The 16,852-nt window shown below is 41.4% G+C and overlaps 1 protein-coding gene across 3 annotated transcripts; it reads right to left on the reverse strand.

Moving 5' to 3' along the window:
• Positions 1-324: 324 nt before the first annotated feature.
• On the reverse strand, positions 325-16,668 carry LOC148060279 (metabotropic glutamate receptor 1-like). 3 transcript variants are annotated; one of them, XM_087779626.1, is made up of 9 exons: positions 16,597-16,668; positions 15,432-16,229; positions 13,382-13,631; positions 10,451-10,686; positions 7,077-7,323; positions 6,847-7,015; positions 6,486-6,612; positions 3,684-4,611; positions 325-2,231 (listed from the first exon to the last, which is right to left on the reverse strand). In XM_087779626.1, the coding sequence occupies exons 2-9, from the start codon at positions 16,213-16,215 to the stop codon at positions 1,517-1,519; spliced, it is 3,456 nt and encodes a 1,151-aa protein (XP_087635752.1). In that variant the 5' UTR covers positions 16,216-16,229; positions 16,597-16,668; the 3' UTR covers positions 325-1,516. The 3 variants fall into 3 exon arrangements, with proteins under 3 accessions (XP_087635752.1, XP_087635753.1, XP_087635754.1); XM_087779627.1 differs by lacking the exon at positions 16,597-16,668 and adding an exon at positions 16,303-16,347; XM_087779628.1 differs by having other exon boundaries at positions 1,992-2,196.
• Positions 16,669-16,852: the final 184 nt, after the last annotated feature.

A 16,852-nucleotide genomic window follows, 5' to 3' on the forward strand; every position in this document is an offset into this window, starting at 1 on the left:
AGAATTGATGTATTGTAATGTATTGCTTTATTTAAATTAAGGTTTTTTACAGATGCATTTTTTTTAAATAAAAAATGTCCATCTACATGTGTTTTAACGTATATTTCCATATTTATTTTTTCCTAATTTTGACCCTCCTACGACCCCATATTTCCTACCGTCGTAAAAACATGTTTTAAAAATATATATATATTAACAACTAGTTCATATTTTACTTTTTTTTGTTTGTTAACAATGTCTCCTTTGCTGTAAAAAGAAAAAATCCTTTAATTTTGTCTCAGAATCTTCAACACAGACTTCAGACTCCAGAGAAATACAAAAGGCAAGAGCATAAAAAAGTTTAATCGACTAAAATCACACTTATTGCTTTTACAAATGTGCTAATGAAGACTCGACAATTGTTCGTAGCGTATTCACTTAATATATCACAATGTAAATGTTCCGTTGAACTTTAAATATCACTACGATTAGTTTCCTTTAAATAGCAAAATATGACAGAAAGAGTCAAACGACGATTGGCTTCAGAGACAGCGTTAGATTAGAAAATATATTCAAAGTTCACGATCGTAGAAATGACAGTGACAGAGAAACCAAAGTGCTACATTCGTCCTGGCAGTAGAGAGTCTGAAGTTAACCCTAACTTTCACATTTACTCGCTCAAGTATTCACGAAAACAACTTCTTTAAATAGTGCACAATTATACTCAAACAAACTTACAGCAAAAACTGCAATTTGAGACAAAAATGATCCCATTTCCACATAATAAATACTTATATCGATATGAATAAACATATTTTAAATATTCAACGTTGAGCAGATTTTAAACAGCAAAAGAAAATGAGAATTTAACATAGTTATACACTTGACTTTATGACCGCCTACGGGTTATTAAAGTTTGCTCTCGTGTGAGCTTCACATATCAAATTGGGGTGAATTGGAAAAAGAAAACAAGTAGTCATTTTAATAGTACTGTATCCATCAAACTATGATATTATAGGTAATAATTATTTACAAATACGCTTATAATACTTTTCCTGGCTTAACTAACGAGTCTAATAACATATGAACTTGAGAAGAATCAGCCTAAATTTGTCCACATAAGCTCTGAAAATGATTTCAAATATTGTCTTTTCTAGTCTCCATCATTCAACTCCATGTCTCTAAACTGCTTTGATCTCATTTGATCGACCTAATAATTCACCTTAAAGGCTTCTAGTGACTTTCAATCCTTTTAATAATTTGGTTAAGTTGGAACAGAATCTTGAGATAACATACCTTGACATGTTTAATACATTTTCTTGTAAAGTATTCTTTGTACTGTTTTAGTGTTGAGAAATACCAAAAACTCTTAATCTTCCAAAATGATCAAAGGAAACCTCCTCAAAGAACTTCTCCGACCTCGAATCGTCAGTGGTTATTGTGAACTTACCAGCATTTACAGCGATATTTCCAAACATTATTCTTAACTCAACGAAACAAGACATAGTTCTGACTTCCAGATCAAAGGTAGTGAGAGTCAAAGAGTAGAAGAACTCTGATTTATGTCTCCCAGGATGGCGGCGGCGCACATATTCGACTCCGACATGGGCGACGTCGGAAAGGGACCCTGGAGGTCGTAGTCCCGGAAGGGCGAGGGCGGCATCAGAGCCAACGAGTCCTCCATCGCCACTTTGACCTCGAGCTCGTGGATCTCGGCGTTGTTGCACATGTAACCGTGGAAGAGTCCGAACTTCTCCATGTCCTCGTCGTCGAGAGGAGAGGGGGGGTCCTCGTTGGGATAGTCCAACGGTAGAACCGGGTGTTTGAACACAGGCACGTCGCTCAGGTGCATCAAATCACTGAGCTCATGATTTTCACTCTTACATTGACTCTCCAGGTCGTTCTGAAGGCCCACGTTGAAAGATTGGTTGGTGTCTCCAGGCGTATAAACTTGCACATCCTCGTCTTTCAAGAGCCCAAGACCAGGGGTTTGCCCGTGGGCCATCATGGGGGGAGTCACAGGGCTGCTGTACATGCCCTCCTCTTCCTCCGCTACATTGTACAAGGTCTTGGTGCTGAGGTTCGAGAACTCCTGGTTGTGAAAACTAGCAGTTAAGGGTTTGATGACAGCCGTCTGGTTGGAACCTGCGTCCTGTTTCTTCACATGCACTGACAGTCTGTGCCATGTATGATCCCCTTTTGGAGGATGTCTTGCACCTGGTTCAGACCATGACACAGACTTTCCATTAGAACTATGAACAAAATAAAAACCAACGTTACCAAGAGAAACCCAGGGAAAATAAATCACATGAAAAATAAAACAAAACACAAGACTAACGAAGATAATCACTAATTTCCTGAATGATTTATGTGTTTTTTTTAAAATAACAATAAAACTTTTGGACCTAACTACAGCTGTTAGTGGGATTATTGGACTAAAGGGCAGATTTAGCAAGATTATTGAATGTACAAAACGGAAGACTTTACACGTGAGCAACCTACCTACCTACCCACCTACCTACTTACCCGCCTGCCTGCCTGTCTACCCACCTACCTACTAACCTACCCACCTACTTACCTACCTACCTACCCACCTACCTACCTACCTACCCACCTACCCACCTACCCACCTACCCACCTACCCACCTACCCACCTACCTACCCACCTACCCACCTACCCACCTACCTACTTACCCGCCTGTCTGCCTGCCTACCCACCTACCTACCTACCTACCTACCTACCTACCTACCTACCTACCTACCTACCTACCCACCTACCTAGCTACCTACCTACCTACCTACCTACCCACCTACCCACCTACCCACCTACCTACCTACCTACCTACCTACCTACCTACCTACCTACCTACCTACCTACCTACCTACCTACCCACCTACCCACCTACCCACCTACCAACCCACCTACCTATTTACCCACCTGCCTGCCTGCCTGCCTGCCTGGCTGCCATCCATCCATCCATCCATCCATCCATCCATTCATCCATCCATCCATATACCCTTATGAACATTTTCACATTATTCTGTTATTATTATTATTCTTTTTATTTGCTAAAATGTAAAGGTTTTATTTATCATTATTTATATCTGCATTAATTTATGCTTTGAAACGATCAGCAATTGTTCATAGTTCTTTGTATTCACTTGGTCATTGATCTAATAGTTTGAACAAATTAAAAATGCTCCACTACGGTCCAGTTATGACGTTGACCACGGCAGACACTAAATCTTACAGGAGGTCATAATGTTACTGCTACAAATTAATCTTGATCTTCTGCCACTGAGCCTAATCTGTGCATTGTGACAGGTGAGTGAGTACAGTCACGTCAGGTTCCCTCAGAGAGGAAATTGTAAAAAAAAAGGTTTTCATCCCTGAGAGGCCACCGGATCAAGACTTCCAGACTCAATTAAAAGAACCACACACCTGCCGTCGGCGTACAAGAGGGATGAGCTTCAAACTGATTACACCGACTTCCTCTTCCAACTATATTTAACTGTTTTTCAGTGTCTCAGCACTGCCTCTTAAGGACAAGAAAGACATTGCATTTTATTGTGTCAGAGCTCTATTTTTAATTGGAGTTAACTTTATCACTTCTTGTGTTAACGACCCAGTAGGATAGTGGTTGATTTATTGAATCTATTGTCATTATAATCCCTAATTTAACGACTCTCTGACCTAAGCTTACCTTCCGTTTCCTGCGTTCTTCTTCCTCTTGAACATATTGAGCAGGCTGTTGCTGCGATAGGCGATCTTGCCGTCGCCCACGTGCATGCGAACGGCGTCGGAGGTGGTGAAAGCACTGCGCACGTTCCTCTCGGGCTTGGCGATGATAATGTACATTTTTGGCGTGAACATGCAGCCCAGGGCCACCGTGACGCTCAGGCTGACGGAGAAGGACGTGGTGATGATCTTGTAATTGCTGCCGAAGTAAATGGGCACAAAGGCCAGCCAGATGATGCACGTGGTGTACATGGTGAAGGCGATGTACTTGGCTTCGTTGAAGTTGGCTGGGACGTTTCGGGTCTTGAAGGCGTAGTAGGTGCAGCTCATGATGAGTAGACCGTTGTAGCCTAACGGCGCCACCATCCCTATGTTACTTGTGTTACAGATCAAGAAGACCTCTCTGATGCTTGGGTAGGACTTGATGGGCTCAGGCGGTTCCATGATTATAAGGGTGACCTCCAGTGACAGCTGGACACTTATAAGGAGGAACGCGATGACCATCTGAGCCCAGGCGCTCATGAACCGAGGTTTCCTGGTGCAGATTTTCTTCTTGCTGCCTGCTAAGATCCGAGCAATCCGGTTTGTTTTGGTCACGAGCGCCGAGTAGCACATGGCGGCGGAGAGTCCAACCATCAGCCTCTGCAAGTAGCAGGAGACCACAGTGGGACGGGCGATGAGCGTGAAAGGGCAGAGGTACCCCAGGAAGATCCCAGCCAGGATGATGTAGCAGAGCTCCCGGCTGGAGGACTTGACAACCGGCGTGTCTCGGTACAAGACAAAGATGAGGGCAACGAAGGACGTGACTAGAATGCCCATGCAGGAGAAGACCACCTGGATGATGGATTCGGGATTACTCCATTCCAGGTAGCGCACAGGAATCGGCTCACAGCCTGAGAAGAGTAAAAGAATATTTAAAGACACTCCAGGTATTACATTTTAGATGGAAATCTTAAGCTTTTTGGTTTGATTCAGGCCCATAAGTGAAGCTAACTTTAGAGGTAGTTTGGGGTAATCTGTTGACAAAAATGGATTCACTATTGGCACCACTATCAGATTAAACCCACTTGTTACACCCTGTGGAGAAGAGTTATTTTGGAAAATAGGACACTTTGGCATTTGAAATGTTAACTTGTCAAAGAAGCAGTAGATCAACCCCAATTGTGACCCGTTATTAGAAAACTAATGTGTTTGAGGTATCCCTTGTGTTGTCTCTGGATCAAGGTCAACAACCACCACCACTGCATATGTATTTCTGGAAACCATGGAGGTCGTTCACCTTGACCCAGAGACAACAGAAGGGATACCACGAACACATTTGTATTTGGCCAATGGGTACCCATGACCTAGAGACTTGACCCAGAGGCTGCACAAGGGTTAAAGTAAAATGACAGTTCAGCAGTTGGGTAGATCTACTGCTTCTTTGACCGCAATATTTTAAGAGTACAAGTTACAATTTCAAATTCACAAGTGCTCTATTTTCCAAAAAATCTTATACCAACATAGTTTTATCTGATAGTGAATCCATGTCTGTCAACAGATTACCTCAAATTACCTCTAACGTTATCTTCGTTTCAGGTCTTTATTTCGGACATTGTTATGAATTCAACATTTATTTCTGCCACCGGGTCACCTTGACCCAGCCAGTGCACAAATGTACTCAGCGTGTTCCGTTTTTGACATGATCCAAAGAAACTGGGGTGCATGCCAATGAAAATAAAGGGCGACAGGAGAGTTAAGGTAAAGCCATTGTCCAAAAAACCTAGTTCAGATACTAGTTCCTGGCTTATGCTTCCTATGTAGACACCGGCTTCATTAGCAGCATGTCATGAAACTTGTTCCTAAACAAAACCTCAGTGTCATAAAATGACTTCTCACTGAGCAAGAGACAATTAGAGATGAGTGTGGACCACAAGGAGATTGTTGTCGAAGCTCTTAAATTAGGTTTCTAGCTCAACTATAATAAAAACCCTTCACTATTCATCCACACTGGGCATCAGCCACGGTTGGTTTGGAAGCCAACGGAACCAAGTTAATCGCTTTGTTAATGAAATCCCATCTTCTTATCTGCCTTCTGTGGTGGGCACCATCTCAACAGCGCAGTTGGATTCTATTTATATGTAAAAACAAACCAAAAAAAGTAGCGCCAAAAACTCTTTTGAAAAACTGTCTCTGATGGCCCCATTAAGAAAGTGCCTTTGAACTGTGTGCAAGGTTTTTGAAAGTGGGCCAGAGAAGTGTGAGTGAAGTGGGTCTGCCTGTAAAGATGATGAATGGCTCTTAGGTGGCACGGGAAGCCACGGAAAATGGGACAGAGCAGGTTTCCTAAATTGTTCTGCAGAAAACTTGGCAGGACAAACAGTACAGAGTAAAAGTGCTCGAGGCGATCTGAAACCAGGACTCGTTACTAACCCAGTTCCTGTAAGTCAACAAAAGTCAGATTTATGTCACCAAGACTCTTAGTTAGGAATGAACGATTCCAGAAGTGAGTCCCTGCCCCAAGTGGAGGAGTATCTTTCCCTCTTTTTAGTGGTTGAGGGAATGAAAGAGTGTTTCAGTCTTTAATGCTGAGCCCAAAGACAAAGTATTGATTTCTCTACCCATATCTCTCTACCTTCACTATCTTAGGCATCGATCGTGCGTCAACATGTCCTTGTTGATTATACTCTACCTTAACTTGTCTCAAAAACAGAGATAGTGAGAGTTTTCTCATTGCTTAAACAAGAATCCAACGCTGGTAAAAAAAAAAAGAAAAAAGACCACAAACCTTCCAGATCTCTGTCGGGCCACCAGCCCAGTTCGCAGGCGGTACAAGTGAACTCATCCTGGACGTATTCGTTCTCTTTGCATGCAGTGCAGATCCAGCAGCAGCTCACTTCACCTTTCCGGATCACCTGGTTTTCGAATAAAAAACACAATCAGCATTTTAGATATAATGAAGTAAGTCTACTGAAAAGAAAAAGTTAACGGCCTATTCTTAAATATCCAGTCTAGAACCTTTGGCAAGGACTAAACCCACTCTTATAGCTCAAAGTGTTCTCGTGAAGGAAAACCTTCAGACCATCTTATTGGCAAGTACTTTTCTGCAAAGCTTTATCGAAACAGCGAGACCATAGAGGGTCCAGTACCTTGATCTCTCCCCTTGAGCAAGGCTCACTGCAAACGGACCGAACCATGCTGCTGCTGTTCATCTGCATCATGTCGTCGTCGATGCTCAGCACGCCCTCGTGCCAGGAGCCGATGTTGATGTAGTCGAAAACTCCGGACTGAGATCGCTGGAAGTTCATTATCTCGTACCTGACGAAAAAAGAACGTTACACCGACTCGTCATGGTGATTGTGAAAAGTTGCTATGCTACCTTCCGGGCGAGTCTCCGTTCTCGTCGAACCAGATGTCCTCTCCGGAAACACCCGTGAAGGTGGTCCTGAGGAGGAACTCCAGTAAGTGGCTGCCGTCGACGGGCTTCATGGCGTCGCAGAGACCCACGTGCCCCGGGCAGAGCTCGGCGTGCATGTCGTGCAGACCGTGGGCCATGGCGTAGATGGCGTTTATGACGAAGCCCATCTTGCTGTCTTGAACGTAGTTGTCTTCCAGGCTTTCATACCCTGGCATGAATGGGATGCGGTAAACAAATTAAGATCTCTTAAGCTGAGTTACTGGAGATCCTTCAGTTAGTAGAGCAAGCAGAAGCTGGTTCACTTATGCATTAGCTCTCTGTGCTTCAGCGTGCCGTGGCAGATAGAGGCAAGTGATTGGGTGTTTGATGATACTCGTCTGTGCAGCAATGAATAGAGCGCCTCCTAAATGACTTCATGTATCACGTAAACAAGATCCGCACACCAATTACCACTTATGCTGAACAGTTTCCTTCGAGATGAAGGCATTAGAACAGATAACTGCACAGATCCACCAGGTCTAGGGAGGCGTTCTACATGCACACCACAGGCCTGCTTAAGTACCTCTTCCTGAACTCCTGCTCCAGTTCATCACTCTGTTTCTCCATGCATAGTTCTATCTGCTCAATTTTTCAGCGATGCGTCTGCCTCAACCTTCAACCCATTTTGTGACCCATTTCCCTTTCTTGCCTTCTCCAGGTTGATACATGCCTAGACTTTTACCACTGCCCTCAAGGCTTTTCACAATTCAAACCAAGACACTTTGTGGTTTGGATTAGATTGATCTAGGAACATAGGGAATGCTAACCAATTCAGTAAAAATGATTGCACATTAGGGTAACTGAACAAAGCAGTGTGAGGGCGATTGATCCTTCCTACTTGTAGTTGGGATTAAGCCAATAAAACAACAATAAGAGACTTTTTCTTTCGAGCTACATTCTTAGCGAGAACAGTGTAATTAGGTTGTTGATCGTATCATCCAGGTAGCTTCAAAAACAGCCAGGATAGAAATAAATGCAACTACTGTCTCCGATCCCACTGCCTAAACGCCTTAATTATCGAGGATGCAGAGCTAATAGCTAATAGCAGGAGTACCGATTGTTCAAAATAAATACAATCATTACAGGAAAGTATTTTTAAATCTCAGACATGCTACCTAGTGTTGCTTTAACATTGACACCGCAAAATGGATTTTTTCCACTTCTCCACGACAAATTCCTGTTTTGTTCAATTCAATTAAACTTTATTTAAAGTGTCATATCATGACAAAGTTATCTCAAGACACTTTACTGATTAGGTAAGACTATATCGGAGAAAAAACAAAACAGATCCCAGCAAATCAACAATGAGTGAATCAGTGTGAGAGAGTGGTGTCTTTTAGAAGGCAGAAACCTCAAGCAGAACCAGACTCAGTGTCGAGCTGTGACCGGCTAGGAGCGTGGATTGGGGGGAAAGGGAGATAGGGAAGATACAGTAAATTGTTACTGGAAATAAACTTTTTCTGATTAGGAATCCATGATAAACTAATATGTCTTGGGGTTTTCTTTTCCAATCGAAAATAAAAACCATCCAATTGTATCTCTAAACCAGAAAGAAACTCTGAGACTGGTAAAAAATATTGTTTGCTAAGATTCATCCTCTTCTGAACCAAACATCCACGGTCTTTAAATATTCATAATCCATTGAAAACCGCGTTAGTGTCTGTGGGAAAACAACATCCAAACAGTGAAAGAGCAGCTGGGCGAGAGTCCGATGGGAGCTGCTGGTGATGACCTACTTAAGGATCGTCTCCACGCTGATGTTTCAGCGAGCTGCTGCTGCGGCTATGATGCAAAGATGTCACGATGTCAACATGCAAGCAGAAGCCGTCACGTCCATTCTCGGTCTGCGGGACCTTCTGGACGAACTCGCCGGCGGAACCGTCGATGCCACTAACAACAAGCAGAGAGGCTCACGTTTTTGTCCGGAGGCTTCATGCAAGCCGAATCAGCCATTTTCTCCACATTGAGTCATTTTTTTTAAAGCCACATTAAAAGATAAAAAAACATCCCAATATCTTCATTTATAAGAGGTGAGCTGAGATTAATCGTAAGATCACCAATTGAAGAGAGTTAATGTCAGCTAACCTCTGTGTTTATCACTAGAATGAGCATTGAGAGAGAGTCACTCACCGTCCCGGAGCTCTACACCAAGAGAATAATATTAATGTTGAAGCACTTATGTAGAATAAAAGTAAGTTTCTGTTGTGTAAATAAATGAATAAATGAACGAAAATTGTAAAATTATAAAATAAATAAATATAAAATCTTCATGCAATCATTCATATTTACGTTTGTCATTAAAGTCTTTATTCAAGAGCCAAGGATTTTTAACTCTGATTTCGTTTTTGGCTCAATTCTTTATGAAGCTCTGAGACCATGGTTCTCGGTCTCTAACCGTGGACTCACCGCTCGAGGTTCAACTATTAGTTTAAACAAAAATGATAAGCAGAACATTTTCTAATTTTATTTTTGTTTGGTGAGATATGAATCGCATAAATAAAAATCAACTAAAACTCTTTTAAAGAAAAAGTTAAATTAGAAAATAATAATAATAAAATAAAAAATATTATTATTGAATTATAAAGAGACGTATTTATAACTCATTTATAATTATTAAATAATAAAGAAACCTAGGGAAATAAATACACATAAATGAATTATATATAATAAATATACACTATATATTGGAGGAATAAAAATCGAATATTTTACCAGAAAAAAGGACAAAATATTATTTAATTTATATAATTCATTAATTGTAAATGATGTGGTTTAGAAAAATGTTTAAGTGAATAAAAAAAGATACTTTATTTTATTTAAATGGAGAAGATTATTTAGGGCACAAAGGTGTAATACATGTATATATGTATATTTATTTATAATATGTGGATATATAAAAATGTTACACATTTGATAATCAATGAAAACTACACAAAATGTAAAAATCCCTCTCGAAAAGAGAGTTTTTTCTGATGTGTTATCTGGGTTAAACTTTGAGTAAAAGTCTCAGGGTTGAGATTCTCTTGAAGTTATAAGCTTCATTAAGCGAACTATCAAATATGTCATTAAGTGACGTTGTTTTTTTTGGGTTATCAATCTTGATTTCACTCTGACAACGTAAATACTGATTTTTTTTTCATGTGTCGTTTTAAGAAACATGCTTTCTGAGCATTGTTTCCAGAATCAGACAAAAAAGTAGAATTTACCGAGTTGATCATCGTCTGTAAAGACACAGGAGTCATAAGAATACAGATTAACTAACGCTCTACGGTCTGAAAGGTTAAAGGTGAGACTACCTGAGCAGTTGCGGGCGTAGTTGAGGTTCTCCTGCGGGTGTCCGGCCAGACGACATTGGAAGCGGTGCTGCCAGAACTCGGGGAACCAGGGGTTGCGAGCGTTGGTGCTGAGCTTGAGTTTGAGGAAGTAGTCGTCGAAGGAGGAAACGTCCTCCGACTGAAGCTTGACCGTGACGCCGCCGGCCGCCTCTCGCTCGTAGCCCTCCACCACCTCGACCCGGTCCGCCCAGCCGTCACTTCAGAGAGAGTCTCAGCATCATCTTCTTTTTAACTACTTCAATTTAAAATACTTATATAAACATAGTTTATTTTCATATATTTATTAATCTGTAAATACATTAATGTCTCATTTTTAACTAATCGTTTATTTAATTTTTGTATGTAACATCAGTGTCATTTAAATTTTGTTTATATATAGTTTGAGACAAAACAATGTCACCAAATGACATCTTTCATAGTTAGCTTGATGAAGCTAAAAGTATCCGATAAACCGATACTAAGCAAAAAGTCGGTCTTTTATACACATATTTTGGGTTAACTGGAGTTTTGATCACTGCGCCTGTTGCTGTACCTCGGCCGCTGTGTCAACCACTCAACCGCTCAGCTGTGAAGCTTAAAGCTACCTTTTTTGCAGCAACAGGCGCCGGCTTTGTAGGCTTGGTACGTGACTTCTGAATCTCTTAATGACCTTATGTTGTTTTTGTTGATTTGTTTGTTTATATACAGTTTGACAACAACAACAATAGAATGCATTTATTACATTTTTGAGCATATTAAGTAAAAAGTATATGAAACAATAATACTTTTAGAGCTAAAGAAAAATGTATTGATCCCCTCTTTAAATTAAAAAAAAGTAACAAGTAATTTTAAATTTAGAATATGTTTATATAGTATAGTATACTAATATAGTAATACGGCTACTTTTCCTTCTGGACAATCTTTGGAGCCAATAATGCTTAAATTCTAAATGTTAAAAAACAAAATGGATAATTGAAAATATAGGAAGCAGACGAGGAAGCATTGTTGAGATTTGTTCAAAGTGTTTTTGTGTTCTTCCTAAATTGTGTTTTGGTCCAAAGGACATCTTTAAATCTCCATCCATTTAAGAGGAGAACGCTTGAGGAAGATAGAATCTTTTCCGGGTTGTCGTTTAAATTCTGTTGTGGTCTTTGGAAGCGAGCGCCGCAAATACACATCGGGCATTTTTAAAAGCTCTTCTTTATTTATTATTCTTGCCTCCGACTGCTGCTCCACCGGGGTCCACTCTCAGTAACTCCTGGAACACTCATGGTCATTTATTCATTTCTTCTCTAGGGACGGAGAATACACAGATGTGTCTCTTTTTTCTACGCTTGACGTCAACATCTCAGGTGACTTTAGGTAAGATTTTTCATTATAGAAACACATTTTTATACTGATTTTAAAGCCGCTTCATTTCGATCTCTCCGTCCTTCTTCACTTGTCTCCTTGACCTTCTAAAATATTGTCCTCCTTCTCTAGCTACGAGTTTTCCAGATAAGGAGACGAGAGCAAGTTTCCAAGGATTTGGAATCTATTTTTACGCCCATTTAATCGTCTGCCCTAGAAGTGAAGGTTTCCGATCTCCTTCTCCCGTCAAGAGCCGGATCATGGAAGTGTCAATAAACGTCTACAGGTCCAGGTGTTCCTCGCCGGGGACTCGACAAAAGAGCTGATCCCAGCTGTGATGTTCACTACTCCACGTTCCTCTGCTTACGCTGGAGGTGCTGTCCCATATTAGCCCGTTATGCCTGTGATCTGACAGGGAAGGGAGAGCGCTCGCTGTGCGGATGCATTATTCATCATCCAGGCTGACTCAAAGCATCTTCTGCTTTTCAGAAGAATAAAAAAATATATTTGCTGCCATTTGAGTGTAAAACCTTCAGTCTGGCTTGAGAAAAGTATCAACTGTTCAATTTAAAAGCAAAAGGTTGGTCATTTATGCCCATATTGTGTTTTATTTTAACGATAATCTACAAGATTTGTACCTTTTTTTTTGGCATTTGAAATGTTGTTGATAGCAGTGAGCAAAATGAAAACACAACAAATAAAGAAAGGGAGGTTACACTGCAGTTTGTGTCATGTCTTTGTGTCGTTGTTTTACTTTGACATTCCCTGTTTTTCCCACTTGGTTTGTTAACTTAAGTTTTGATCACGACTGCGCCTGTTGCTGTACCTCGGCAGCCGCGTCAACTAATGAACAACCCAGCTGCGGAGCTTAAAGCAACATTTTCCGCAGCAACAGGCGCCGGCTTTTGAAGCTTGGTACGTTACTTCTGAATCTCTTCTCTTCTATTTTGGATGACCTTTTTGTTTTTTTTCATTTAACTTTCGTTTTAATGCGATTTAGCTGATCACTTTTCTTTGTATTTTGCAGTCTTCCTCCATCTGGTTCGAGTTTTCCTTTCACTCGAAATTCTTCTCAACTTATGTGTCTGGGTCTGGCTCTTATCTTGATCTTTAAAGTATGTACTTTTTTGAGTATTGTTTTGATTGTTTAAGCGCTTTGTGACCCTGGTCTCGAAAAGCGCTATATAAATAAATATTACTTACTTACTTACTTACTTATCTAGTCATTACAGTTTCTCCATATTTTTCAACCCTTGTTTTGTCTCAGGGTCAAGGTGACCCGCAGGCCAGAAAACAAACGTGTTTGTGGTATCCCTTGTGTTGTCTCAGGGTCAAGGTGAACGACCTCCACCACTGCATATGTATATATGGAAGCCAGGGAGGTCTTTCACTTTGACCCAGAAAAAACACAAGCGTTAAAAATCCTTCAAAAGATTTATGGATCCAGATGGTAATCCGGAAAAAAAACAAAAACAGTGCAATTCACCTGTTTGTTTTTCTTTTAGTAACACGTACAAAAAGATGAATCAAAATCTATTTTCAAGGTTTTCGTGAAAGACAGACCTGCCGATGAGAAGGAACTCTCCGGCCACTCCGAGGCGCTTCATGGCCATCAGCAGCCCTCGGACCGTCATCCCCTCGCAGAAGCACACGACCACCCTGGCTTTGGGCAGACGCTCCCGTAGCTTCCGTAAAAGACGGTCAAACTGTTTCTCCCCGGCGTTGCTGTAGATTTTGTCCGAGTGGGAGAGACAGATCCCTTCCTGTAGCGCCAGTTCTTTGAACACCTCCATCCCACTTTCACCATAGTTACCTGAGAAAAGGAGAAAAGACTCAAGAAATGGTCTCCCTGGGAAAATAACCATTATTTATGATGGACGCTGTTGAAATGTTATTTTCTCACACAACAGAAGCAGAGTGCTATGATCAAACAAGCAGAAAAAGGACATTTTGTGCACTTTAACTGATTTTTGGCCAATGCTGACTTTTGAGATTCCTTCGTCCTTTAACCAACAAGCAACACTTGAGTCTAATAAGAACAATCCTAGATCTTACACAAGTAGATGATGTTCTTATTTATAACTCTGTGGGTATGAGAGTGACTTCTACGAACAAATATTTATCTTAAATATTAAAATAGCGTCTCCGACATCCTTCATTAAAATAGTTTGTTCTAAATGCTACTCCATTAAATACTTGACAGTAATTATCTGTACTTTTTGTATTGCTACATTTCTCCAAAGCTTCCTGTTTCTTAAAGTAAGGGTAGGTGATCTTGGAAAGCTACATGTGTAAGTTAAAACCTCAACACCCTTTCTTCAGACTCTCCCCTAGAATGATGATTGAAGATGGATAGAGAAAGGGATGAATGGGAGTTTGGTTAAAATTAATGGACAATGTTTTTGCAGTACAGTTTGAGCCAGAAGTGACTATATTTGTATTTTGGTGTCGAGACGACAATTTTTGATAATTAACAAAAAACCTTTTGTGATAAATCCCACCTAAAAGGGTTACATTCTGATTTTCACACAATGAACTGTGGTTTAAAAGCATTGGAATGTGAAAAAAGATACTTTAGATTCTGTGGAAGTTAAAGCGGCTCCTATTAAAATTGAGTTCAAATGAAGTTCAACCTCATCTCCTCTGTCTGTGTTGCAGCTTTATAGAGACACTGCTAATGTCTCATTAGCATTCCAATCCCAAATCCGTCGTCAAACTGTCAAGCACCGACCAGACATCATCGTGAGCAGCGTAGTTAGAATGTACTATTCGTATAGATTGAAATATATGTGGAAATTGCCATAAATCATCCAGTCATGTACTACACAATCTGGCACCACAGAGTACAAAACCCAACAGACTGCTACACAGTTTCTTTAGCCACACAATAGTGTATATACAGTGTATGACCAAAGTGAGTACAACCCTTACATTTCTAAAGATATTAAAAGTATATCTTTTCATAGGAAAACACTGAAGAGACGACATTTTGACACAATGGAAAGTAGTTTGTGTGTTGCTTAGATAGCAGTGTAAATGTATTGTTCCCTCAAAATAACTCAATATAGAGCCAATTAATGTCGGCAAAAGCGAGTACACCCCTAAGAGACGACACCCCTAAATGTCCAAATTGAGCACTGCTTGTCATTTTCCCTCCAAAATGTCATGTGACTCGCTAGTGTTACTATGTCTTAGGTGTGCATAGGGAGCAGGTGTGTTCAATGTGTGTAGTACAGCTCTCACAATATTTCATACTGGTCACTGAAAGTTCCAACATGGCTTAAAGTACGAATTGTTGCGCTACATGAAGATGGCCAAGGCTATATGAGGATTGAGAACACCTTGAAGCTGAGGGGCATTTTTTCAGTGTTGTACCATGAAAAGATATTTTTAAATATCTGCAGAATTGTGAGGCGTGTACTCGCTTTTGTGATACACGGTATATTTAAGCAATATAGTGGTATTTAATGAGACTTATTAGATATAAAGTTGATTAAATTAGCCATATGTGGGGCATGATCGACAGATCTCTGTCTTCAACTGCAAATGAAAAGTAGGTAATAAACTGTCAATCCAGTTCCAAAGTTTGTGTGTAGAAGGGATGGATTCTTACCCTCGGTGTGCACCGCAGACACATAGGTCCAGTTGTACCTTTTCACGATGTCCAAAAGCGCCCTGGCCTGCAGCGTATCCGAGGGCACCACCCGGAGGAAGTACTTAAACAAAGTCTTGTCGCTCAGGTCGATGCTTGTTGCAGAATACGCGATCTGCGGAATGTTGAACAGCTGCAGAAGGTTCTGGACTTGGATGGCCACGGAGCTAGAGCCGGGCCCGATGACCCCCGCGATCGGTTTCTTGGTTGGTGGCGGCTGACTGGCGGGCACACCGTCCACGCACCACCTGGAGCCGTCGTTTTCATCCCGGATAGAGATGAGCGAGTCTCTGATGAACTCGATGCTCTGCTCCAAGGCGACCGAGGAATGCCAGCAAGAGTCTCTTATCTCACAACCCAGGGTGATGTTGGGCAGCAAGTGCGGGTCTGAGTTAATCCTATCCAGGGTGTGGAACATTGCCTCCACTCTTTGGATGCCGTACTGATCGCGAACCTCCCCGCATTTCCTCTCGGCCACCTTCTCCGCGGAGGGCTGGTGGTGAACCGAGAAGAGCGCCCCGATGATGATGTCCCCGTCCATCCTCGCCACCAGGCGAGACGCCGAGCTGGCCACCACCGGCCTCACATATTTGCTCTCGGACAAGACGAACACCTCGCATAGCAAAATGAAAACATGCAGAAGACTTGGTGAAGTCCAGTGGGTCATAGTTGACTTTTTCTTTGGTGTTAGTCTGAAATAATCAGGTCCATTTGTCCATGTTTTGGGTCCAAAGACTCTTTGCATTCATTACCATCGACCTGAATATAATAAAGAAGATATATTAACGTGTTGTATTTAGCTGAAGCTCATGCATTCATCTATTCTTCATACCTAACAGTGCAAGGCACACACCTATCGGAGGGTGGTGAATGAAACAGCTTTAAGTTTGAGCGTTTTCAGCACCATGGAGAGAAGAAGTCAGCGTCACCTCTTAACTTTTATCACCAGACACGATTCTAACTAAGACCTGTGTCGCAGGTCTTCGACTGAAGTCATTCGTTGACCCCAATTCCATCTCCAACATGCATTAATTAAAATAACCATCCTTGCAGACGTAGCATCTATGAATCTTTTTTTTTTTTTTGACTGAGCTCTATGTCTGAAGATAGCATGCAAACACCGTACCTGGACCAACGAATGCGGGACATGTTTGCGTCCCCTGCAGCATCCAGACTTCAGACCGCGCTATGAGACGTGCCGACTCTCTCTCTCTCTCCCCCCTTCTGTCTCTCTCTCTCTCCCCCCCTCTGTCTCTCTGTCTCTGTTTCTGCAATGATGATGAGGTCCCCCATCTTCTCCTGCTCAGCACTGCACCCAAAAAGCGGGTCAAACTCTCTGCAGTGCCCCTGATTCGGTTCCCACAGTGTCATTGAGCAAACGC

Source organism: Callionymus lyra, chromosome 18 (genome assembly GCF_982586985.1).
Source record: "Callionymus lyra chromosome 18, fCalLyr1.hap1.1, whole genome shotgun sequence".
NCBI classification, from domain to species: Eukaryota; Metazoa; Chordata; class Actinopteri; order Syngnathiformes; family Callionymidae; genus Callionymus; species Callionymus lyra.

What these genes read in the sequence shown, in the direction of transcription:
- LOC148060279 (XM_087779626.1), bottom strand. Translation starts at nt 16,215, where the DNA reads ATGCAAAGAGTCTTTGGACCCAAAACATGGACAAATGGACCTGATTAT. An exon ending in CTACGCCCGCAACTGCTCAG is followed by an intron (nt 7,324 to 10,450) that starts GTAGTCTCACCT and finishes CATTCATGCCAG; the next exon opens with GGTATGAAAGCCTGGAAGAC. An exon ending in GCCCGACAGAGATCTGGAAG is followed by an intron (nt 4,612 to 6,485) that starts GTTTGTGGTCTT and finishes TACTCTTCTCAG; the next exon opens with GCTGTGAGCCGATTCCTGTG.